Raw genomic sequence first — 26,817 nt, 5'->3', positions numbered from 1 at the left:
GCTCATGAAGTTAATGAGAGATACAAAGAGACAGTAATATCTACCTTCCAAGCTGCTCCAACATGGTCCTCTTCTCCCCCAGGCTCCAGCCTGTGCTATTTAACCTGCATTGTGCTCTACATGGAGGAGGCTGGAGTGCCCTAAAGAGAATGCCGTGCAGGACCTACTGCTTAGGTTAAGGGAGCCTGCCGGAGCCGAGAGTAAGGTATGTATCACTCTTGATTGTAGCACTTTAGTCTTAACAGGCAATATAGGGGCACTGCAAAGGTCCTTTTTGCCTGATTCCCAGGATTCAGCTTTAAAGTGGTAGTAAACTCCACTTTGTCACTTTTTCCCAAAGGTAAGATTACCTGTAGGTAAAATGAATATCTTTTAAACGTGCACCGTTTGATATATTCTTATGTTTTGCAGCCGGTGACATCACTGGCGCATGTGCGGCATACTCAATGTACCGTCCATTGAGAGTGCTGTGCCATGTCTGTGACTCCCATACGCATGAGTTGGAATCACATCATTGCTTTGTCAGTCATTCAAACGGCCGGAGCCCACAAACCCGGAAAGAAGCCTCGATGAAGATGGAAGCCCTGTCAGCAGTGACAGCGCACCTCTGAAGGGCTTAGTTTTATGGAAAGTCTTTCATAATGTGCTAGTATGCAAAGCATATGAGCACATTTTGACATTACCTCGCAGGGGAACCTGTTTTTTTTTTTTTTTTGGAAGAGTTTATTACCGCTTTAAACTTGTTTTACATACAGCTGACATAAGTGCCTGAAACTTTATATCGGCATCAAATTATCTCCTGGATAACAGCATTCAGACTGGAGGGGAAGAAGAGAGCAGAAATGACCTCATCAGTATACCACTGCTCCTTCATTGTTCAATCACAGGCTAGGGTGGGTCCTAGACCTGAGTATTTTACTTAAAGAGATTGTAAAGGCATTTTTCTTTTCTTAATTAAAATAAAACAGATGTTACATACCTGATTTTTGGAGTGGTATTGCACAGAGCAGTGCCTTACCTCTTCTTCTAGAGTCCTCCGCCATCAATGTCTCATCCTACTTTCCTGCGGGTGCCCACTCAGCAAGCCATGTAATGAAGTGGGGCACCCATGTGGGCGCACTACTGAGCTGGGTATATAGGCACACACACAGCCAGGATCGGCCACGCCCCAGCTCCCTCCTTACAGGATTTGATTGACAGTTCCAGGAGCCTATGGCTCCCACTGCTGCCTGTGTCTCTTTTGAGACCAGGAAGAGCGGTACTGCAGAAGGGACAACGATTGTTTGTGAGAGGAGACAGGTACTGTAAGTGTTTAGAGGGACAAGTAGTGAGGAGTTTTTTAACCTTAATGCAGAGAATGCTTTAAGTGCCGGTACACACTAGAATCGCACAAGAGCCCGAGCCACAATCCTGTGTGATTTGGCAGCCTATTCATTTGAATGGGCTGCAAATCGCCTTAGAATGCGCAAAAAGTAGTGCATGCACTTCTTTTGAAAAACGCACTACACTACATTGCATTGTACTGTGGTTTGTATGGGGTGCCATTAACAATGTATTAGAACCTGCTGTAGAGCATTTTGAACTTGGTGCGGGAAACCCGCACAAAGCCCTCCTTACCTGCACCGCGTTCTGATGTGAACCCGCCCTAAGATAAAAAACTTTTTTACTTTAGAACCACTTTAACTGCACTGGAGGGTGCAGCTACAAGAAGGTTTAAATGCTAGGATGTTTTGCCTGACAGGTATGCTTGGATCACATGTACGCCTGAACAGAATTGCAGATCCCTTAGCAGATGAGGCTACTCATATGTGTGTGTATTTTTAAAATATAAAGATAAGAACAAAACTGAATTTTACTAGATTTAATTCCTCTTTCACATATATTTCTTTGCTGTATTTAAAACTGAAAATTATGTTCATATGATCTCTGTATAGATTAACACAGAAGCAAAGGTTTCCTCCTTGAAAGTAGAAGCTGATAGTGGACTACCTATTCAGGAAACCGTAAGTACTTTTAATTATATAGCATCTTTCTTATTATATAAATGAGTACTGTACGTTGTTCTTGGTCCTATTCTGACAAAGCTTTTTAATCCCTGTACAATCCCCCTTAGATTTACCAACAGCTATGCGGTGTGTGGGCCATCTTAAAAGGGTTCCATTGAGTTTATATCCAGTTAGGTCCTTGCAGTGCAAAGTTTTGGCAAATCTCAAGGAGATTGTACAGATTGTAACATTTGTGGTCACCTTTTAATTTGCTTCCATTATTGTGGAATCATCAAGTGTTATTTTAATGAAAGTTGCATATTTTTAAGTATTGACTATTACTTTTAACACAAAATCTTATATGAGCTTTGTAATGGTTGGGTTTAGACATACTTTAAGAGGTCTCCTTTGCTAGCCATCAAACCTGAGTTGGGGACATTTTGGGTTGTACACTTATAGTGAATTTACTCAGTTTTTCTTTTACTGGATATGGTTGTGCATCTAAGAAGTTTAGCTGGATACGTGTTGTTGTACCAGGTAGCGAGGAATAGGGTAGCCTCCATGGAAATTTGTTCCCAGTATTATATTTCGCAACTTTTGAACTTTGTCAAAGAAGGACAACTTGCAAATGGGTAAAAAAAATGGGTGTGGTTTAAAGATAGGTAAGGATTTAAGTGCAGCGCTATGTAACTAATGACATGTGTAATAATACAAACATTTGAGTGACAGTGCACAATTAAACATCCATAAATGGAATTGCCTATGAAGCAAAACTACTATGCAAAATAGTGAAACAACATATACATATAAACATATTAAGATCCATAATGTCCATTAAACTGCCTCAAAAGACACTTGGATAAGTCAAAAGTAAAAAAAAAAAATGAATTTTTCAAACGGTGCAAAATGGGTAAATATTCAGACTTCAGCCAGAGAAGACCAACAGAGGTAAGTTCTTGATTCAGCAGAGAAACAGATTCACTATCAAATGTGCTACCGCCACCAATGAAGATAATAGGTTACTAATAGGCAAAACTGATGGGGTCTTTAGCATCACAGGAACCAGCATGTGGGTTGTACAGCAGTGCAGATTCTGCAATCAAACTTTCCAGGACCAGCATCAAGAAAGAGTAACGTTCCAAGCTCAGCATATAGAGACTCATCGTCTCCACCAAGCAACAGGAAGGAGTCAGACAGGAAAAAAAGGATAGCCACATAGCATAAAATCTTTGGCTAAAAATGTATTAAATAAAGTATTGCACTTACATCAATGTAGATAAAAACAGGCCTTTGTATAATGTGATCACAAGAAGAAGAATGCAGTGTTGTAGAGCCAGCGCGGTATGTACTGGCGCATTTTGTCTACCAAGACATCATCAGGGATATGTGCTGCCCCCCCCACAAACTGAGTTTATATATAGTGGCATTCATAAGCAATTGTTCAATCGTGTGGGTGTGGTATACAACCCCCACAGGAAATGGTATCCACATGGCGTCTAGTGTGCGCTCCACGCCTCTCTCTGAAAGATATAGTATCCTAATGTACAAATAAAATGGCACCTATGAGGCGGACCAAGCCTTGTTCTGGTCAGTCAGCAAGTGATCAGCCTTATTCAAATAGGGTCAGGGCAAAATGGAGTAGTGTGAACCAAGCCTCACTTTGGTTCGACTAACATGTGACCTGCCAGCCAAGCCTCACTTGAGTTCTGCTGACATGTGACCTGCCTGGCACATGATCAGCCTTATTCAAATATAGTCGGGGTAAAATGGTGCCCGTAATGTGAACCAAGCCTCACTTTGGTTCAGTTGACAGGTGACCTGCCATCCAAGTCTCACTTGGGTTCTGCTGGCATGTGAACTGCCAACTTCCTATTAGATCTTATTCTGTCTAGTGAAAAAATCGTCATCTTTAACAAATTAAGCACACATAAATGGAGATAGCACATAACAAATCAGTGTTGAATCAAATTAGTAAACTGAAGTACATAATGACAAATGGGTGCGATCTTCAAACCCCTTGGTGATCAGTACAATTGTTATAGAATACAAAGTGGCCCCAACGCATGAATGGTAGAGATACATTAGGATTTATTAATAAACGCGTTTATATCCCAATCTACATTCATACCGTGGGGCCAGTAAGATTTCAATTTGTATATCCAGAAGGTTTCAAGACGCGATACACCCCTAAAACTGGACTCACCCCTCTAGTGTGAAATAAATTTGTCTATGATTAGAAATTGTGTGCCTGAAGGGTCCTTATTGTGGTGACGGAGATAATGTTTGGGGACACTATGATTGGTTTTCCCATGCTAGATATTAGTAATATGCTCATTGGCCCTAACCGAAAATGGGCGTATGCTACGACCCATATACTGCTTCTTGCACGGACAGGTTAGTAAATATACTATATGGTGTGTAGCGCAGGTAGTGAAGTGTTTCATTGGATATGATCGGCCCGTTGTAGTGGACATGAAAACCTCAGTTTTTCTCCTACCACAGGCATTGTGATGGCATACATTGCACCTGCGGCAAGGATAGAAACCCTTCAACTGATAAAAGAAGGAGGTTCGCTTGGGAGGGTCTACAACATTTGGCGCCACGCTTCCCTGCATAGACGTGGCTCCCCTATACATGATTGTAGCACGGTCAGGTAGTACAGGACCTAAGTATCGGTCATTTTTCAGGACCTTCCAATGTTTGTTCACAATGTCCTTGATCTGCCTGTGCTGGACTGAAAAGGACTGAAAAGGCTGTGAAGAAGGACCATTTAAACTTTTGGTCATCCCTCGGACGGGTATGATCAGCCAACGGTACTTTTCTGTCCAGAATTGACACTCTCTGTATTTCAGTCTCAATATCATAAGATGGGTATTCCTTATATATGAACCGTCAATTAAGGATTGAGATTGGTCAATAAAATCAGATAAATTTGTGCAATTACGACGTAGCCGCAGGAGTTGACTACGGGGGACCGATTTCAACCAAGCGTTATGGTGGCGACTGTCCACTGGGATGTAGCCGTTCCTCATGGTTGATTTAAAATGTGTTTTGATCACCAACTGTTGATGGACAACATTAATTTCCAAATCAAGGAAATTAATGTTAGTTTTACTGGCCTCATGCGTCAGCACGATGCCCCTATTGTTGGTGTTTAGAAATGTCATGAAACTGTTAAGTGAATCGTGGTCACCATCCCACAGAAGGAGTATGTCGTCGATGTATCCTGCCTAGATGCTCCTCCAGGCATAGATGACATCCTCCTCCCACTTGGCCATGAACAAATTTGCCAAACTGGGGGCAAATTTACCTCCCATGGCCACCTTTTTCTGTTGTATGTAAAAAGTATTTAAAAAGTAATATGGAACCAAAAATAGTTGTTTGGTTGCAAATTCTAACAGTTCCATGATGAAATCTTGCTGCTGCGGTGGTAATATGCCATCTTGGACAAGGTACTGTCTAACAGCTTCGAGACCCAGCTGATGGGGAATTCAAGTGTATAAAGCAGCAACATCTGCTGTTACCAGAATGCAATCTTTGAGGTAATTGATATTCTGTAATAATTTGATGATATCTTTAGTGTCTTTTAGATAGTAGGGCATCTTTCTAACAAGCAGCTGTAGATGGAAGTCAATTTATTTGCCGACTCTTGCAGTGACAGAGTCAATGCCACTTACTATCAGTCGGCCGGGTAGATGTAAAGGGTCTTTATGTACCTTAGGAAGGTAATAAAGAATGGGGATTCTGGGAGCGATGGGTACAAGATAGGATTTCTCCTTATTATCCAAAATCCCATTAGTTGCTCCATTATTGACCAAATCAGTGAGTTCTCTCTTGCAGTGGTGGGGAGTATGTCATATTAAGCGTACAGAGTGCACTGGTCAGGAGTATGAAATGTAGTTCAAGAGTGCATAATGCACAGGATCCAGGGCTCAGGAGTGTGTTAAGCTGGGTACACGCAGCCAGTTTCCGATCTGTGTATAGCCCTCTCTGTTCAACAGAAGCATATTGTTGGACTGGCTTCTGTCGAACTGTCCTGATGAAAAACCACCATTCAATCAGCCACTGCAGCCAATGCCGATCATCTGCTGCAGCACTCGTTAGTATATTGGGATGGGGGGGCCTGCTGTCAGAACACAATAGCCCAGCGGGGGAGATCCCATCCCATGTGTAGATGAAGGAATCTGCGAGTTTGTTTTTTTTTTCCTTTCAGCCTGCTGGTTGAACGAAAAAAATGTTAGTGTGTACCCAGTCCCACACACAGAGTGTAGGGAACAGGAGTGTGTAAGTCACATAATACAGTGCTCAGAAGCACATAGCTCATAGTGCGAGTGCATAATGCACAGACCTTGTGGCTTCACAGCCTGTTTCTTACTGCACATGCGTGAGTCGCACTACATTTTCTGAATAGTCCCACTGTCTTCTGGGACCTGTGTGTCTCCCAGAAGGCAGCGGGGGAAAGGAGGAGGAGCTGAAAATTTTATAGATCACCACACCACGATTGCAGCTTTCTTACCCAGAAGTGGAAGCGGGTACCTGGTTTTGACAGGTATCAGATCCCCCTCCCCCAGAAAGGTGCCAAATGTAGCAGCGGAGGGGGGAGGAAACAAGCGGAGCTTCCCCTTTTGGGTGGAGCTCCGCTTTAAGGCGTATGTGACACACAGAGTGCAGGGGTCAGGTGTGTGTAATGTGTGGAATTCAGGGGTAATAGTGGTCAACAAATCCCCCCCCTTCCTCCAGCCCATAAACCCCACAGTACAGATCACCCCCATCCCCCACCCAGCATAGATTTCACCTGACAGCCCTAAACCTCCATCAGCACAAATCCCCCTGCCAGCCCAGCTTCCCAGTGCAAAACCCTCCAGTACTGCCACCCCCCCTCCAGCCCAAACCCTCAGTACCTCAGTACAAACTCTCCCCAGCTCCTTTTTAGTACAGACCCCCAGCCCAGCTCCAGCTCCACAAGAGTGCCTTCCTCCCCACCAATACAGACCTCTTTCCCCCCTAAATTCACTCACCAAGTGCTGGAGACCTGACATTGACACTGGCAGTGGAAGAGTGAAGTTTCAGCTCTAGAGGTGACAGGTGCTGAGGAGTAGCCCCCCTCAGCTTTGCATTTGAATGAGCTGGAGGTGGGATTTGCACTTTAGCTCATCCATATGCAAATCATCCCAGCAGATTATTTATATGCAATCACACGGCAATAATATTAATATGCAAATCCTGGAGCCATTTTACATATGAATTTACCATGGACACAGTATACAGCGACAGAGTCTTTGCGAGACAAAGGACAGTCCCGCACAAATCCAAGACTGTTGGGAGGTATGCAACATGTTTATTTTAGTATAATGTCCTGGTGATGGCGTTGTCAGTTTAGAGCAGGATCACATGACATGGATGGGACTTGTTACATTGCCATGTTTGTGTCACTGCAGTTAATATTATTATATTAATCCATATAGTGCAATAATCAATACTGTGAAATACATGATTCTTACAAATCTTTTCAAAAGCAGTGTTTTATATAGCATAGTTCAATGATTTTAGTGACATGTACCATTATTTTGTAGTTGTGAGTTTTCTGGAGGGAATAGCGACCATTGCAACATTTTCTTACAACATCTGTTTCAGTTGTAATATTGTAATAGAAGCAATTTAAAAAAAAATATTTTCTGTCATGTGAAGCCAAGCGATGCTGTGTGTATATTGGCCTTGCTTCATTGTATATGTTACAAGGACCACCAAATCACTGAGGCATTTCCAACAAACTAGGCACTGCATATAGCCAATCTGTTTTTGAGTGAATGTATTTTATTTACACCTGTTTTTGCATTACTTGATAACAAGGCAACCAGATAATGAAATTATATAGAAATATTGTAGAAGTATAACATTTCTGTAATGATTATATTTTGTTAATTGCTGGATCTTTTGACGTGGGACTCACAAACAGGAAATACTTAAACCATAAATTTGATCATAAATGCTTTCCCCCCACCCAGCTGATCAACAAGGTAACAATAAAACTTTAAAACTCCTTTTTACTAAATAAATCTATAATCATGTGCTGGGTCCCATGTCTTCTATCTTTTTCACTGCAAAGCAGGAAGTTCTTCAGTTGTCAAACTCGCTACCTGGGTGATGTGGTTATATTGGATGTCCAGCAGTGGGGTCTCTTCAAGCTCTAGAAAACTGCAGCATGACATCACAAAGACCCCTGTCATCTTCCCCTCACTTTGTTCCCCCTGTCTTTGTGGGGTTTTGGGCTATTGGAGGACACTGATTATGTCGCTCCCACACATGATGGCCTGTCTCAAGCAACCCAGTTTGATTCTTTACAGATGCTGAGAATTAGCCGGGTATGTACACTCACTGTGTCGCAGCCTGTGTACACAAACAAAAATCTAATAAACAAGTAAAGCAGTTTTTTGGTAGAAAAGTATAATAAAGTTATTATTAATGATCAGTGGTACCTGTTATCATTTTCTTTTCTTTTTTTTTTTTAACTTACATTTTTTTTCGTTTTTTTTTTAAAATAACAAACATGTTATACTTACCTGTTCTGTGAAGTGGTTTTGCACAGAGTGACCCAGATCCTCCTCTTCTTGGGTCCCTCGTCTGTGCTCCTGGCCCCTCCCTCCCGTTGAGTGCCCCCACAGCAAGCAGCTTGAGTTCAAGAAGAGAAGAAAAGATTGATCACACACTTGAATCCAAAAGATGCTGTAGAAATTTCTTTATTTTCTTGAGCCAGACAAAATTGCAATGATGATCAGTTGACGCGTTTCACACGAAAAGAACCGTGCTTGTACACAGCTTGAGTTCCACTCAAATTTTAAAAAGCATCATTAAATACAAGTATGTATTTTTTTTTTTTTTAATTTATTACATACATTTTAAAGTTTATGTAAATTCTATTAATGTATTAATTAACTCATTTTATTTGTTACCATTTGATCAGTTAAATATACCACTGGAAGTGTTTTTTGTTATATTGATTTGATATATGAAAAAAATACCTGTTAATCATCTCAGAATCAGAGCTGTTCTGTGTCATTTGCACAACACTTGGGTTATCTTAAAATGATTGTAAAGGTTCAAGGATTTTACCTTAATGCATTCTTTGTGTTTAGGTAAAAAACCTTTTGTGTGCAGCCCCCCCTTCCTATATTTACATGAGCCCATTCTCGATCCAGTGCTGTACTCGAGAGCCGTGGCTCTCTCCACTTACTGGGCTCCAACTTGAGCATGAGATATTTAGGTGTCAGGACGCATTTAGCCTAAATATTACGTGCAATCCTGAAACTGTCAATTCAGTAGACTTTTACCAAGAAACGCTGAAAACGCTCAGTATGTACCACATGAAAAAGCGTTAATTATTTATTTCCTTCTGTTAATGGATTTTAAGTCCATGCAGAAATGAAGTAGTGGTCCAGGCATGCGGTATTTGTGGAATGTGTACTGGCTGTTGAGGAGTGGATGGCTGCCTGCTCCTTAACGACCAGTAACATGGTTGTTAAGGAGGAGGCTGCCGCCGTGTCCTTAACATACGATGAGTCATCAGTTGTCAGCATGGTTCCCCGCTGACAGCTGAATGTAAAAAATACAATTGCCGGCAATTAAAAAATGTGAAAAAAAAGAGTGGGGTCCACCCCAAATCCATAGCAGGAAAAAAGGAAATGCAGCTCACAAACACTCTTGCTCTGGAATGACACCGCCCTAGTAAGAACTGGTTCCAGGTGCTGGCTTTGCTTATTCGTAGCTACGAATAAGCATCCAAATGATGTGAAACGCGTTAGCAGTCTACCACCCTGTACGTCTCTGCAATTAACTGTATTGTTGGATTTTATTGAAATAAAGATGTCCTTATCCCAGAATGCGGCTATCCAGGATTTCTTTCTACCTCACTCCAAATCCATAGCAGGCCCTTATCTGAGCACACAGTCCAGCAGGTCAGGAAAGGGAGAGGACAAGGGAGCGCCCCCTCCTGAGCCATACCAGGCCACATGCCCTCAACATAGGGGGACACTTTGGAGCAGGGGGGTTCTGCCCCCCCCAAAGCACCTTGTCCCCATGTTGATGGGGTAAAGGGCCTCTTCCCGACAACCCTGGTTGGTGGACGTGGGGGTCTGTGTGTGGGGGGGTTTATCAGAACCTGGAAGTCCACAGATCCTGCCCCCCCATGTGAATGATTACCCCTACTTATTCACTGAAAAAAAAAAGACATTTGACATTTTTTGACAGGTCCATTATTTAAAAAAAAAAAGTCCCCTGGTGTAGATCCATCGTCAATCACGATGCCCACCGCCGCCAACCGGAAAAACGAAAAAAAAAAGTCAGCTGAAGGCTCCCATCGTCTGACAGTTCTTAAATAATAAGGGAACAGGATCACCTGGTGATGTCATCAGATGACCCCACCCCTTGTTACATCATTTACCCAGAATGCCTCTGGCCAATGACGCCACAAGGGGACATCAGGGGACATTTATTTTTATTTATTAAACAAAGGACCTGTCAAATACCGTATAATGTATTTTTTACACTACATTTGCTGGTACTATTTAGCCTATAATTATTCACATGGGGGGGAGCCGGGATTTGTTATTGATTTGTTATTGATTTGTCTATTAATATACAGTTGTGCTCAAGTTTACATACCCTGGCAGAATTTATGATTTCTTGGCCATTTTTCAGAGAATATGAATGATAACACAAAAACATTTCTTTCACTCATGGTTAGTGTTTGGCTGAAACCATTTATTTTCAATCAACTGTGTTTACTCTTTTTAAAACATAATGACAACAGAAATTACCAAGATGACCCTAATCAAAAGTTTACATACCCTGGTGATTTTTGCCTGATAACATGCACACAAGTTGACACAAAGGGGTTTGAATGGCTATTAAAGGTAACCGGTAATCTGTTTGCTTGTTATTAGTATGTGTGTATGAAAGGTCAGTGAGTTTCTGGACTCCTGACAGATCCTTGCATCTTTCATCCAGTGCTGCACTGACGTTTCTGGATTCTGAGTCATGGGGAAAGCAAAAGAATTGTCAAAGGATCTGCGGGAAAAGGTAGTTGAACTGTATAAAACAGGAAAGGGATATAAAACGATAACCAAGAAATTGAGAATGCCAATCAGCAGTGTTCAAACTCTTATCAAGAAGTGGAAAACGAGGGGTTCTGTTGAAACCAAACCACGGTCAGTTAGACCAACTATAGTTTCAGCCACAACTGCCAGGACAATTGTTCGGGATGCAAAGAAAAACCCACAAATACTGGACTCTCTGAAAACATGTGGTGTGGCTGTTTCAAGATGCACAATAAGGAGGCACAAGAAAGATGGGCTGCATGGTCGAGTCCCCAGAAGAAAGCCATTACTACGCAAATGCCACAAAGTATCCCGCTTACAATACACCAAACAGCACAGAGACAAGCCTCAAACCTTCTGGCACAAAGTCATTTGGAGTGATGAGACCAAATTGAGCTTTTTGGCCACAACCATAAATGCTACATTTGGAGAGGAGTCAACAAGTTGCTGATGTTTTGGGGATGTGTGAGCTACAAAGGCACAGTAAAGTTAGGTTAAAATTGATGGCAAGATGAATGCAGTATGTTATCAAAAAATACTGGAGGAACGTTTGTATTCATCAGCCAGGAAGCTGCGTATGGGACGTACTTGGACATTCCAACATGACAATTATCCAAAACACAAGGCCAAGTTGACCTGTCATTGGCTACAGCAGAATAAAGTGAGTGTTCTGGAGTGGCAATCTCAGTCTCCTGACCTCAATATCATTGAGCCACTCTGGGGAGATCTCAAACGTGCAGTTTATGCAAGATAGCCTAAGAATTTACAGGAACTGGAGGCTTTTTGCCAAGAGGAATGGGTAGCTTTTCCATTGGGGATGATAAAGAGCCTCATTCACAAATACCACAAAAGACTTCAAGCTGTCATTGATGTTAAAGGGGGCAATACACGGTATTAAGAACTGGGGTATGTAAACTTTTGGCCAGTGTCATTTGGGTAATTTCTGTTGTCATTATGATTTAAAAAGAGTAAACACAGTTTAATGATGATAAATGGCTTCAGCCAAACACTAACCATGAGTGAAAAAAAAGTTTTTGTGTTATTATTCATATTCTCTGAAAAATGGCCAAGAAATCATAAATTCTGCCAGGGTATATAAACTTATGAGCACAACTGTATAGTGGAATTACAGCATACACCTAACTAGCCTTGAAACTGTCCTCTCCCCCACTTAAGAAAGATGTATATGCTTACCTATTTTCAGGCCAGTCTGGTCACATGATCTCCCCTGTGTCAGCCAGTGGCAGCTGCAGGAGAGAGTGATCCAACAACGGCCAGTAAAGCCTGAAATGGTTACATTACCCATTGGCTTCAACAGCCCATCTGGTGTTGGCGCTTACTTTTCTCCCCTGAAGCCGTGCTGTCTGACTCAGGAAAGCCAGATCTTGTGACCGGTCCGGAGTGGCCTGAAAATAGGCAAGTATATATACAGTATCTTTCCTACACAGGTTAGTTAGCATAGGTGTTAGGAAGGGAGGAGCAACAGTTTTAAGGCTAGTTAGGCATATCGGCAATTCCACTTTAATATGTGTTTTCACATCTCAGCTCATTATAGCTCTGAGACCTAAAGTACTGGAAGTGATTATTATTAAAATCACATGCAATCCACTAACCCTTTATAAAATGTACCAAATGAAACCAAGCTTGCTTAACCACAGACTGTAGTGGTTGCCAAGGTAGAAGTCAACTTCTACAGTGAAAGCATTGTACTAAGATGAGGTGGGCTCTGTTTGTGAACCATTTTTAGAATTATGTTTATATTTGATTTCCTCCCTTTGCTTTATTATATTGAAGGCTGGGGCTGGTCATAAATGGACAAATTCCTTCATGAGAACATTTGCCAGTCCTCAAAAAATTGCAATTTATGAAACTTTTTCAATGAGAGGAAGCTGTGTGCCACTTCTCTATGGGAACAAACTCAGCGCATTACCGAAATCCAAAATGTATTTAATGGACTGGAGATAATCAGCATTTCCAAGTATAACTCTGTAGCAAAGACGGAAAAGGCCAAATAATCCATTGAACTGACACAGTGGGTTTTATACACTGGGGACATTCACATTACATGCATATAAAGGCTTTTACAAAATAAATAAGGCACTTCAGGAGCAAGAGTTCTTCATTGCTTACCTGACAAAGAAATGTGCCCAGCACTGCTACAGATGGTTGGCAGTTTCTAGCAAATGCAAATGGAAGGTATATTTTATATGAGATAAAAATAGATTCTTAAGCTGGCAATAGTGATTTTCAATTTCCCCATCAACATAGTTAGCGTCGATGAGGGAAACCCTTTCACAAAACAATTGTGTACTCCCAGCAGGGGGGTGCAGGGACCCATCCTGGCCGGGAGAACACACAGCGATTATTGGTTGTGGCTATAGCCGCTGGCAATAGTCGCATGAAAAATCTGACATGCTGATTGTACCCAAGTTCATTGATCGATCAATTTGGATATAATCAGCTTGCCCATACATGGTTCGAATCTTGGCCGGTCCCTGCTGAACTGGCAGAGATTCAAACTATCTATGGGTGGCTTTAGCCTCAATCTAGCCTCTAAAACTAACCAACAATGTACCTCTAAACCAGTCTTCTCCAATTATACGGTCCTGATGAAAATTAGGAATACACTAATTCTAGTGCTAATATTAACATTTTACTAAAAATGTCATATTGCAAAACATTTCTATGAGTTATTGAAGCTGAATTACTAAAGCAGAAGTATAAGCAAAACTTTTTTCATTTTGGATAGAGTAAGGTAGGGTTTTAACCCCATGTCAGGTTTTTGGCTATCTGTATTACATTGTGAAGATTTACCTTCACTTCCTGTCCCATAGCCAAAACAGTAAAAGGAAATTCCTGCAAATTAGGGAAATCTCTTGGGCTCCTATTACTTTTCTGGGGACAGCCCAAAATTCTAGATTTTCTTTTAGATTTTAATTTCACTTTCAATGATAATGGTAAACCGGACAAACAGAGAGGGTGAATCAGGAAAAAAATAGAAAGATTTCCCCAGGGGGTTTTTCAGGCAGCAAAAGATTGATTATGTAAAAATCTTTTATTAGATCAGGAAGTAAGTGATAAATAATAAATACAAATATACAATGAATATGATTTTAAAATACAAGCTCTGGTTTTCGACACAAACAACGTCATAAAACAACGCTCACGGCAAAAAACATCCCAATGCATTTCGACCCTTTCATTTCTGCTCTTCAGGGGGGTTTTTAATTCTGGGAAAATATATCAAAAAGTTCTGATTAAGACATTTAACTGTATACGAAACATTGTTTCAACATTTCGAACTGTGCAAAAGATATCTCTCCATACACATAAACGTATATTTACCATAGGACAGATGAAAGAGTGAGGATGTATCGCACAAACCAGATTGCTAAAAGAGCATTTGCGTTCAGTGATACCATCATCTCCACACGTCCCCTCCACGAACTCCAGATGAGTCCACAGTCCACCAGGCTTGCAAGGGGCCACGTTCTAGGACCTGGAGAGGAGGACGGGGGGCAAAGCACCTGCAAGGGGATATTTAAAAATCTCACTAAGTAGACCTCAGGTATTCTATGAGTATCAAATACAGCTTTATGATTCCAGACTGGCTGGTACAGGATCAAACATGAAATTCATGTTAGTTTGAGTTGCCTATTTATTTTATTATATTACATAGTTTATTCATTTATTAAATTGATTTGTAATTCAGTTGTAGTTGACTTTAAAAAAATATAATGAATTATGAATTGAAATTAAAATAAAATTGAAAAATGGGTATTGTTACTCAATTGATAAAGATATAAAGTGGATGTGAGTGCGGTGAAATGGTGTGAGTGAAAAAGTGCCAAACGAACAGAAAGTGTATGACAATATATATAAAAAAGTGTTTAAGCATAAAGACTATCTATATTAAATCAAAATAATATATTAATTAATTTGTAAGAAATCACAAAAGGAAATATGAATAAGTGTTCATAAGGTATTCATATGGGGTGCCATAAAAAATGAAGTGTAAGACAATGAATAGGAAAAATCAAAATATTTGAGCGTAAAGCCATAACTATATGAAATTGAAATAATAGTATATTGATTGCTTTGTAGACAACCCCAAAATGGGAACTGATTAAGCAAAATATAAATATCAGCCAGTCTGGTATGTTCAAAACGCTGCACCTACTTGGTACTCCAACCTTGTTAAGTATATTAGCCGCTCTCCAGAGATCACCTCAAGACTGTCTGGGAGCTGTGGATTAAATAGTATCTATTTTAATTGCTCATTGCTTGCAGGTGCTAAACCACTCTCCTTCCACCCTCTTCTAATAGTCCTCGCCGCCACAATGGCGGCGTTCGTGTGGTCCCCTCGGCAGAGAGGGTGAATCCTCCTAACAGGGACACAAACAGCAATAAAAAAACCCTTATAGGTGTTCTAATCCATCTCCACTCTGTCCAATACTAACATAAAAAGTTTTCCCCACATTAAATTTGCATTGCAGGAGATTGTGACTGGCTCTCTATGGATCTCCGAAGTGACTCCAGTGTGAATTGCACAGGAGTCCTGTGCGTCTTTTGGTCTGTTTCACGTCCGAAATCAGCCCAAAATTGGGGCTGAAATCGGACCTGAAACGGTAAATGGAAATGCACCGGACTCCTGTTGTGAGCCGCTGCGTTCTGCAGTGTGAGCCCAGACTAAAGGACTTTTTTATTCAGTATATTGTGGCTGTGTTCACTTTAAATACCCTATTGTATGCAGAGGAAATCAATAAACATGAATTTGTTTTTCACATTATTGGATAATTAAGGTAAATCTTTGAGTGAAGATTCTCAACTCCTTAAGTAAGTTAGCATCAATATATCAATATATCAATAAACGTGTTGGCACCAATATACAATAATTAGTAGCAGTGACAAACCTGTGCCAAAAGGTTTGCACCAAAAGCAAAGGATGTGCCTTCTCTTCCTTCTCCTATAGCATGTATAGTGTAGTAGGTGCTGGGTATTAAAGTGGTCCTAATAATAGGGAAAAGAAGATCATTTTTAGCTGTGTGAAATGCCACATGAGATGGGTAGAGCATAAGCCTATAGGTCCACATTTAAAATTGTATAGGTATCTCAAGTACTAATCTGCCCTTTAATCAAAAAATACCTCCACTGCGCCACCAATAACGTGAAAAATATAACTGTACATATATAATTAAAAAATATTGTTACCACTGTTTTTTGTGTTTATATCAGGTTAACACTTGGTGTACACAATACATTATTAGTTATAGTGTATATAGTGGTGTTAGACATTGGTTTGCACTGTCAGATATTAGAGCGCCTCTTATTTTTTTCTTATGTATCTTTAGGAGGGATCGTTTTAGTGTGTGCATATGTGAGATTAAATATTGGGTCTATATAGGTCCACATTGATGCGATTTGACATGTCAAATTGCATGCCAAATCTGCGGCTATTGCCGGCAATGGCACCGCCTGAATCGGTGCAACGCCAATTCCCAAAAGTAGTTTCTGTACTACTTTTGGCGACTTCGGGTGCAATTTCAATAGACATCTGAAATCGCCCCCAAAGTCGGACTGACATGCGGGTATGAAATCGTGCGCGTTCAACTGAACGCGCACAATTTCAGTCCCGCTGTCAGTGTGAACCTAAGCTTAAGGGGAGAAGGTATATGGGCTTTTTTTGTACTAAACATATAATGAATGATGTCCAGTCAAGAAGGACTTTGCAAGGGAATAAAAATGATTTGGATTATTTTTTTAGTGGTTAGAACCGCTGCCTGGAAGCATTAGCACTTTCAGTTTGAATCCCAACCATTACACCTGCCTGGAGTTTGTATGTTGTGTCTGTGTGGGTTTCCTCCGGGTACTCCAGTTTCCTCCCACACTCCAAAGACATGCTGGTAGGTTAATTGGTTCTTGTCTCAATAGGCCCTAGTATGTGTATGTATAAATGTGAAATAGGGACCTTAGATCAGTATTTCTCAACTCCAGTCCTCAAGGCGCCCCAACAGGTCATGTTTTCAGGCTCTCCGTTATTTTGCACAGGTGATTTGATCAGTTTCACTGCCTTAGTAATTACCACAGCCATTTCATCTGAGGGAAATCCTGAAAACGTGACCCGTTGGGGTACCTTAAGGACTGGAGTTGAGAAACACTGCCTTGGATTATAAGATCCTTGAGGCCAGGGACTGATAGGAATGTATAATATATACAGTATATGTAACTTGTAAATATAATAAATTGTCAGCGCTATACAAGTACCTCAAATAAATACATTCTGTTGGGATACCACCAACATGATACATCAAAGCTTATTTACTAAAAGACTTAAATGTTCAAGCAATAAATTAAATTACATTTTTACATAAATTATCCAATCATGTGCAGATGAAATACATAAACAGGGATTTTTTTTTATGTTATTGAATAACTATAGTGAATCTTTACACATTTTGTTGTCAAGTTTTTGAGTAGTTTATGCGCCTCATTGTGTTAAATCACTTGGTTCTAAATGACAAGAAATGTGTGTGTGTATGTATGTATGTATGTATATATATATATATATATATATATATATATATATATATATAATATATATTTTGTGTATATGTGTGTGTGCTCATCAATCAAAATGAAAGAAGCTGTTTTGAAAGTTGTACAGTACTAGGTTTGATTAGTGTGCGAAACCATTTTTCATGTTTCCCACAGTCCATTATCTTGTGTCTCATACCGTGTTCCCACCACCTTGATCCTTTTAGTGAGTTTAAAAAGCCTCAGCTTTTACCAAGGTAGAGCTTTGGTTTCAGCTGTGTTACTGTGAGAGGAAGTAAATGCTCAGGCCTTTGTTTGTGGCATTAATGTGATAAAGTTGTGGTGTTGTTATCTCTCTTGTAGGTTGTGGCTCTGTATGACTACACTGCACATCGATCAGATGAGCTAAGCCTTCATCGTAGTGACATTATCCATGTGTTGTACAAAGATAATGACAATTGGTGGTTTGGCATTCTACAAAATGGACAACAGGGTTATTTTCCAGCAAATTATGTGGCTACTGAAAGTAAGTTAGTTCATCTTTCCAATATAGGCTAATGTGGGTTTAACTGATTGTTTCTGGCCCGGACAGCAGAAATTCAGACAATATACCCATTTTCTGTTATCTTTTTCAGTCCCTTATGATGAAGATCTCACTACAGCATCAAAGTCACAATTTACCTCTTCCCAGGAAGTTTTTACTGCCGAAGGGCCTGAACAGAGTCCCCAAAGGGTAAATATATATGTGTGTTTAACTAAGGGAGGCACTGTCCAATTTAATTAAGTCTATTAGTACAGTTTAGCAAACTGATCTGTGACAAAATGGACAAATTTGCAACCAGTGGATTTCTAATCTGCTAAATATAAGCAACACCTGGCTATTTTTTTAAATGATACCAACTCTGATTATCAAGCATATACCCTAATATCCCCATAGGAAGCTAAACCTCAACAAAGGCATCCACCTAGTGTATACCAGCCTGTATACCCTTACCTTTTTACCTAAGTGCTAGTTAAAGTTTAAAAAAATATTATTTTTTTTTAAAAGTTTGTCTGCAATAAAACAACGTTCCTGAGTTTTTATTCACATGCATTACATAATTAAATACAGGAGAGCCTACTAACTTTCCTAGTTCTTTTTTTTTTATCCTCCTTTTTTATTAAAACATTTCATCCAATGGTAACGTTGCAGTAGAACAGCTCTTCTCCATCTTTGCTGTGAGCGAGTTTGATTGGATCTCAAAGAGTTTTATTGTTACTGGAATGTGGCTTTCTTTCAGATTCCCATGTTCCGGTTTCTTGCTGTCATCCCTAAAGTCTATTCATTTAACAGAAAGCATCATACAGTGATAGCAATATTATATATTGAATTGTTGAAATATTTATGTTACTGTTATTAGAACATAGTAAATGTAAATATCCAAATATACCTCCCTACAGAACTGTTATGCCCCGTACACACGGTCGGATTTTCCGCCGGAAAATGTGTGATAGGACCTTGTTGTCGGAAATTCCGACCGTGTGTAGGCTCCATCACACATTTTCCATCGGATTTTCTGAAATACAAAGTTTGAGAGCAGGCTATAAAATTTTCCAACAACAAAATCCGTTGTCGGAATTTCCGATCGTGTGTACACAAATCCAAAGTGCCACGCATGCTCAGAATAAATAAAGAGATGAAAGCTATTGGCTACTGCCCCATTTATAGTCCCGATGTACTTGTTTTACGTCACCGCGTTCAGAATGATCGGATTTTCCGACAACTTTGTGTGACCGTGTGTATGCAAGACAAGTTTGAGCCAACATCCGTCGGAATTTTTGTTGTCGGAATGTCCGATCAATGTCCGACCGTGTGTACGGGGCATAAGACTGGAGAGCGACTTGTTCCCATTAGAATCAATTGTATTCCCACATACTGCTGCAATATACAGTATGTACGGCAGAACCATTGAAACCAAATTTTGTCATTTGATGTCCTTAGAAAATTCAGATTCAGAATACTTTATTGCTCCTAAAGGGAAATTGTTGAAAATATACCACACTTGCAGAATACAACCAATTTCTGGATTATGTTTCAACCTAAATGTCCCCATAAGGAAGTCACCTACATTTTGAATAGATATTTGGTTGAAATTAACCTCCTTAAAATGGCCTTACTTTTGTTAAAAATTCAACGAGGCATTAATTCTTCATAGAATAAATTGTGTGAATACTCACCTGGATTATCCCATCATGTGAAAAGCAAGTTACTGTTTACTTTTTTCAGTAAATGACTGGATAATTAAAGTGCATTTTTAAACTATGTATTGTGTTAACTTTCTCAACTCCTTTAGTATATCAGACCAAATGTGTAAAAAAATTTTTAGGAAATCTTTGTTTTAAAAATAAACATTTACTACATTACAATTATTTGCATAGTGCTATAAGTTAAGCAGCAGTAGCTCTCTCCTTTCAGTCACAGTCTCTAAATGAAAACTTAAGGCTGGTACACACAGGCCGAATATCGTCCGGTTCAACAGAAACTGGCCGACATTTGGTCAGTGTGTACAGCAGCCAATGACTGCAAGTGCTATCCGGTGTGTTCTGGCAGGGGGGCTGTTAGAACACAGCTCAGTGGAGAGATCGCTGTACTAACATCACATAGTTAATACAGTGAGCTCCTCAGGTTTTTTTTTTCGTTCAGCACACGGGTGAATTAAAATAAACTTAGTGTGTACCAGCCTTTAACCACTTGCTGCCCGCCCGCCGTCATATGACGGCAGGACGGTGCAGCTGTTGTTCTGGGCCGTCGTCATATGACGGCGCAGCTTTCCACGCAGCCCAGGGAGCGCGCGCCGCATCGCTCGGGTCCCGCTGGGCACCCGCGATTGCCCAGTAACCGAGCAGGACCGTGGATCTGTGTGTGTAAACACACAGATCCACGTCCTGTCAGATGGGAGGAGACCGATGGTGTGTTCCTTGTACATAGGAACACCGATCGGTCTCCTCCCCTTGTGAATCCCCTCCCCCCACAGTTAGTATCACTCCCTAGCAACACATTAACCCCTACAGTGCCCCCTCCTGGTTAACCCCTTCATTGCCAGTCACATTTATACAGTAATCAATGCATTTTTATAGCACGGATCACTGTATAAATGTGAATGGTCCCAAAAACGTGTCAAAAGTGTCCGATGTGTCCGCCGCAATATCGCAGTCAGGATAAAAATCGCAGATCGCCGCCATTACTAGTAGAAAAAAAAAATAATAAAAATGCTATAAATCTATCCCCTTATTTTGTAGACGCTATAACTTTTGCGCTAACCAATAAATATACACTTATTGCAATTTTTTTTTACCAAAAATATGTAGAAGAATACGTATCGGCCTAAACTGAGGAAAAAATTTGTTTTAAAAAAAAAAAAAATTTGGATACTTATTATAGCAAAAAGTAAAAAATATTGTGTTTTTTTTCAAACTTGTCACTCTTGTTTTGTTTATAGCACAAGAAATAAAAAACGCAGGGGTGATCAAATACCACCAAAAGAAAGCTCTATTAGTGGGGAAAAAATGATAAAAATTTCATTTGGGTACAGTGTAGTATGACCGCGCAATTGTTATTCAAAGTGCGACAGCGCTGAAAGCTGAAAATTGGCTTGGGCAGGAAGGGGGTGAAAATGCCCAGTATGGAAATAGTTAAACAAAGTTGTGAGAAGGGGTGGAGTCACCATTCTGATTCATGGGGGTTGATTTACTAAAGCCAAATAGATTGTGCCGTTTGCCAGTGCGGTTGCACTCATTTTCCCCAGAGCTTTGTGAATGAGGTGAAGCTCTGCTGATTTCCATCATCCAATTATGTTCAATCACAATATGGTTTTTTTTTTTTAATTTTCCTGACACCTGGGTATTTTTTTCAAAGTGAAGCTTCACCACATTTGCTAAACTCTGCGGGAAATGAGTACAAACGCACCTGAAAAGTGCACAGGGGGTTGTTTATTAAAGCTGGAAAGTGCAAAATCTGGTGAAACCAGGAAAAACGGTGGTGAACCCGCGCAAGGGAGATGGGTGAAAATTTTAGTTTAAAACTGCTGCCTCTACAGATGCGATCGCCACCAAAGTGGCAAACGCTGGATGAGAGAAAATTTAAAGTGTGGGTGTGGCACTGTTCTAATTGGAAAAACAATGTGAAAATAAATTGGAATAGATATATGAAATCCCTATAATCCTGTGACGTGTATAGGGCTCTATAGTACCATGATGTACTCAATCATGAGTGAAAAATAAATTGTTTGGGTCTGTTTCTCGGAGGTAAATACCAGATAATGCAGGTGAACCGAAAGCAAAAAGTTACAAAAAAATTACAAAAAAAAATGTATTGATAGAAAAATAATAATAAAAAATAACAAATAAAAATTATAAAATAAAAATATAGTGACAGGCTATCCAACTATGTGAATATTACTACCATGTGTAAAAATAATATGTTCCACTGTGATACAAGTTTAGCATGGCATACATTGATGAATATGGTAAAAAACAACTTGAGAAAAAGGGGAGGGGGGCAAGGAGGGTGAGGGGATGAGAGAGGGACAAGGGGGGTGGGGGATGGGTGAAATAAGTGACTATTGCTTAATAAAACAGTAGTATTTATAGATAGTCCAGATAAGGTGCACACGTGACAGGAAAGTGCTGATAACTTGATTTTCTCAATGGACAGGTGTGTTCAATGCAGTCCTCTAATGCTTTTTTTTCATTGTTGCCTGTGTTTTAAATCCCGTGCTCTTAATGTGCACACACTCACCAGCTTCTTTAACCCCTGCAGGGGTGTCAGGCAGTCACAGTCTGTGCTACTGTGCAGCAATTACCGGCACTCTCAGGTTCGGATTGATGTTTAACATAGGAGAGAAGGGATGTCCATAGCGTAATACCGTTTAAATAGTTTTTATTATAAAAAGTGACAGAGCGGTACTCACAAATCAGTAGCTCATATAAAGCAAGAAAAGATCTCAGCTTAACCATCAAAGTGATCCTATATTCCCTGGGAGATACTGCAACGTAGGTTTAGGCCACGCCCTAAGCGTTTCGTCATTGGACGTCTACGGGAGCGTGACCTTTGCTGTACCTCCCCCCTTTTTATAGTGTGCGGCGTTCGTTCTGCGCTTGTGCCTGTAAAGCATTGGCGGCTATTTTGCCTGTGTTCATTGCGGACCGGAGTCTGGCGGCCATTTTGCCTATGCTTGTTGCAGACCGAAGTCTGTATATAAGCCCTATGTGTGCGGTTATCCACGTAAGCCCATACTTGGTGACACTACGAGCTTAATCTTAATGTTTGAATTGGTGTCACCGCTACTTCAAGAATTTTTTTGATGTAATGATACACTTGTACTTGTAATAAAGCAAGGAAAGTAAAAGCCATTACAGTCCCGCACACTATAACCAGGTACTTACGATTTTACGACTTACGTTATGCACAACAATACATATAGCCATACAATAAAAAATTAAAACTATAAATGTAATATAATTTAATAAAAGCTTTTAATGAACAGCTAGCTAAAAATATACATGCTTGTGTATATAAGTAGAAATAAAAAATGTTTGTTTTTTTTTTTTTTTAAAGTTTAAAAATGAAAAAATGAAAAAAATAAAGAAAAATATAGAAGAAATGTGTATACATATATATACATGCATGAAGAAGTGCATGTACACATATATACACATGCACACATGTAAGGGTGGAAAAAGGGACCCTAGGTAAAAAATCAGTAAAAAACAGGACTACCAATTAATTTCGGGGAGTAAACCTCAAATGATGAGATATCTGATCATCTCTATTATCTGTAAATTAGTGTTGTATTTATGTAATATGGATTGAAGTGTGGTGGGATACCACACCTCAAGTTGTGAGTTTTAGTTCATAGGAATCACAGTGGAACACATTATTTTTACACATGGTAGTAATATTCACATTCAGTTGGATAGCCTGTCACTATATTTTTATTTTATAATTTTTATTTGTTATTTTTTATTATTATTTTTTATGAATACATTTTTTTTTGTAATTTTTTTGTAACTTTTTGCTTTGGGTTCACATGCATTATCTGGTATTTACCTCCGAGAAACAGACCCAAACAATTTATTTTTCACTCATGATTGAGTACATCATGGCACTATAGAGCCCTATACACGTCACATGATTATAGGGATTTAATATATCTATTCCAATTTATTTTCACATTGTTTTTCCAATTAGAACAGCGCCACACCCACACTTTAAATTTTCTCTCTGCATAGAAAACAATCCGCTTCCAAGTTTTATTGCCAAAGCTTAATTGAACAAGCTGAAATTAGCCAAACCAATCTATTAACCTTCCATGAGAAGGTGAGCTGCCATCTAGATAAAGGAAGGCCTGTAGACTAGGTGTATCAGGATTTTGCAAAGGCATTCGCTACAGTTCACCATAAATGTTTACTGTACAAACTAAGGTCTGTCAGCATGGACAAAAGGGTGAGTACATGGATTGAAAACTGGATACAGGGGCGAGTTCAGAGGGTGGTGATAAATGGGGAGTACTCAGAATGGCCCGGTGTGAAAAGTGGGGTCCCCCAGGGTTCTGTCCTGGGACCATCCTATTTAATTTATTCATAAACGATCTGGAGAATGGGATAAACAACTCAATCTCAATATTTGCGGATGATACTAAGCTAAGCAATGCAATAATTTGTCCGCAGGATGTGGAAACCTTGCAAGAAGATCTGAACAAATTAATCGGGTAGGTAACTACATAGCAAATGAGGTTTAATGTAGAAAAATGTAAAATGATGCATTTAGGTGCCAAATATATGAATGCAATCTACTCACTAGGGGGGAACCTCTGGGGGAATCTAGGATGAAAAGGATGCAATGCCAATCTGCTGCAAGCAAAGCCAACAGAATATTGGCATGCATTAAAAAGGGGATTAACTCCAGAGATAAAACGATAATTCTCAAACTCTACAACACTCTGGTCCGGCCACACCTGGAGTATGCTGTCCAGTTCTGGGCTCCAGTCCTCAGGAAGGATGTGCTGGAACTGGAGAGGGTCCAGAGAAGGGCAACAAAGCTAATTAAGGGACTGGAGGACCTTAGTTATGAGGAAAGATTACGAGCACTGAACTTATTCTCTCTGGAGAAGAGATGCTTAAGAGGGGATATGATTTCAATGTACAAATACCTTACTGGTGACCCCACAATAGAGATAAAACTTTTCCACGCAAGGGAACATAAAAAGACATGTGGCTATTCACTAAAATTAGAAGAAAAGGGGTTTAACCTTAAACTGCATAGAGGGTTCTTTATGGTAAGAGCGGTAAGGATGTGGAATACTCTTCCACAAGCAGTGGTTTCAGCAGGTAGCATAGATCATTTCAAAAAACTATTAGATAGGCACCTAAACGACCACAACATACAGGGATATACAATGTAATATTGACATAAAAGCACACACACAGGTTGGGCTTGATGGACTTGTGTCTTTTTTCAACCTCACCAACCATGTAACTATGTAACCCTATAGACTTGTGTGTGTAAATTTTAGCTTCAGATTATGAGCTTATAAACAACAGAATTTTTATAACAGGTGGTAGGAAGAAACTGGAAAATGTGAAAAAGATCCTAAATTAATGTGCAATAGTTCATAGTTACTTACATATTTCTTTTTGTTCAGTCTTGACCATTCTAATCAAAACTCTCATGCGTTCCCTTCAATCTACCAATATTGACAGCATCCTAAATAGGTATCTCTAGCAGCTAAATAAATAGACAGTTAAAATATAAAATGACATAATGCCCATGTGTTCTGTGGTGCTCTCCGTGTGTAACTATGGAAGAAAATGACAGAACTTTAGTTATTTATTGGTTTACAAACCTGTTAGACCAGACAAACTAAATAGATGAACAATGACTAGGTGTATATAATCGTGTAGAAGGATTCTTAATCCCCTGTGCTGTATTCTTCAACATGTCTCATGAAAATACCTCTGACTTTCAAATATAATGTGCTTGAGATGCAAAGGTGTATTTTAAACTGAAAAAATCAGGTATCCAGGAGCCAGAATGCCTTGTAAAGCTGGGGTTGTAAGCACTTAATGAAGAGAGACCACATACTCAATTAGATGTATGATGAGGGGGTAAAGCTGGCCATGCACTGTACAAATATGCTTAGTGGGTGGCCCTGTAGAGCCCCTTCCATCCGACCTCCTTTGGTTGGGAAACCTAAGGAGTCTAGCAGAAAGTTGTTGGTCGTGCAGAGGTTGCCGATAGCCCAACAGGGAGGATTCTTCCATCTGTGCTGGGTTTTTTTTCGTTTACCTTGCAGAAATCTTAGGCCTCTTTGACACGGTTGGGTAACTGCGGCCGCTGGATTCCTGCAGCAAGATTTGGTGGATTCTTGCTTCTTGAATGATCGGGTTATGTGATCAGCAGCGGGCGCTCAGCCCGTTTAAGCTAATTGTGGATTGACAGCGGCCTTTTTGTAGCTGCACAGAGAGCAGATAGCTGCAGAGTTAGGGACAGATGTCCAAGCCTGGACACAGTCAACTGCAATGATTCTTGCTGCAGGAATCCGGCCTTAGCTGCCCGTCAGTGTGAAAGAGGCCTAACAGTGTATAGCCTAAATAAACATATTTTGCTGATAAGAAACAATAAAGTAATAATATTGGCATATCAAAACAGTAGGAATTTCAACCATTCTCTTTGCATTTTTTGTTCCTATTGTTCCATATTGTAAGCAAGAAAAGAACAGACCAATGCAATTCACAATATTCATACAAATCGTGCAATACATGCGTAAGGTATAAAAAATGTATCTAAGTGTTTAGTAATAGATGTACAATCACGTCTACAACTTTGCAGAGTTGTGGAGAAGATTGACGCAAGCCATGGCATTCTGATAATGCAAGCAAGGGCAGTAAGATCATGTGTAAACTTGGAGCGCCGCTCAAAGCTGGAAGATAACAGGTGTCCCTAACAGTATTCAGAAAGAGGGAGCAGGCGCCTGGAACCAATTCAGAAGCTTGGACATATGTGGGATAAGATGCCGCTCAAACCAACCCAGTGCTTCAGATGTGGATATGGCTGCATTTGGCCTCAGCCAGCACTGCACCTGCCATGCCCACTGACATGCATCACTCCCTCCTCTGTAATCAGGCCCCGGCAGGCGGGGTGATACATGTCAGGGCGTGTGGCCGGA

The 26,817-nt window shown here is 40.1% G+C and overlaps 1 protein-coding gene across 3 annotated transcripts in view; it reads left to right on the top strand.

Annotated features, from left to right (window-relative positions):
• The window catches only part of AHI1 (Abelson helper integration site 1), a 458,771-nt gene that overhangs the window by 391,107 nt on the left and 40,847 nt on the right, over window positions 1-26,817 (top strand). For all 3 annotated transcript variants that reach the window (XM_073627325.1, XM_073627324.1, XM_073627326.1), the window contains exons 21-23: window positions 1,935-2,003; window positions 17,975-18,137; window positions 18,247-18,344. In XM_073627325.1, coding sequence (XP_073483426.1) covers window positions 1,935-2,003; window positions 17,975-18,137; window positions 18,247-18,344 — 330 coding nt within the window. The remainder of the gene's footprint in view (window positions 1-1,934; window positions 2,004-17,974; window positions 18,138-18,246; window positions 18,345-26,817) is intronic.

Source organism: Aquarana catesbeiana, linkage group LG04 (genome assembly GCF_042186555.1).
Source record: "Aquarana catesbeiana isolate 2022-GZ linkage group LG04, ASM4218655v1, whole genome shotgun sequence".
Classification (NCBI taxonomy): Eukaryota; Metazoa; Chordata; class Amphibia; order Anura; family Ranidae; genus Aquarana; species Aquarana catesbeiana.
The sequence above is the reverse complement of the archived record's forward strand: the minus strand, read 5'-3'. Positions and strand labels throughout refer to the sequence as shown.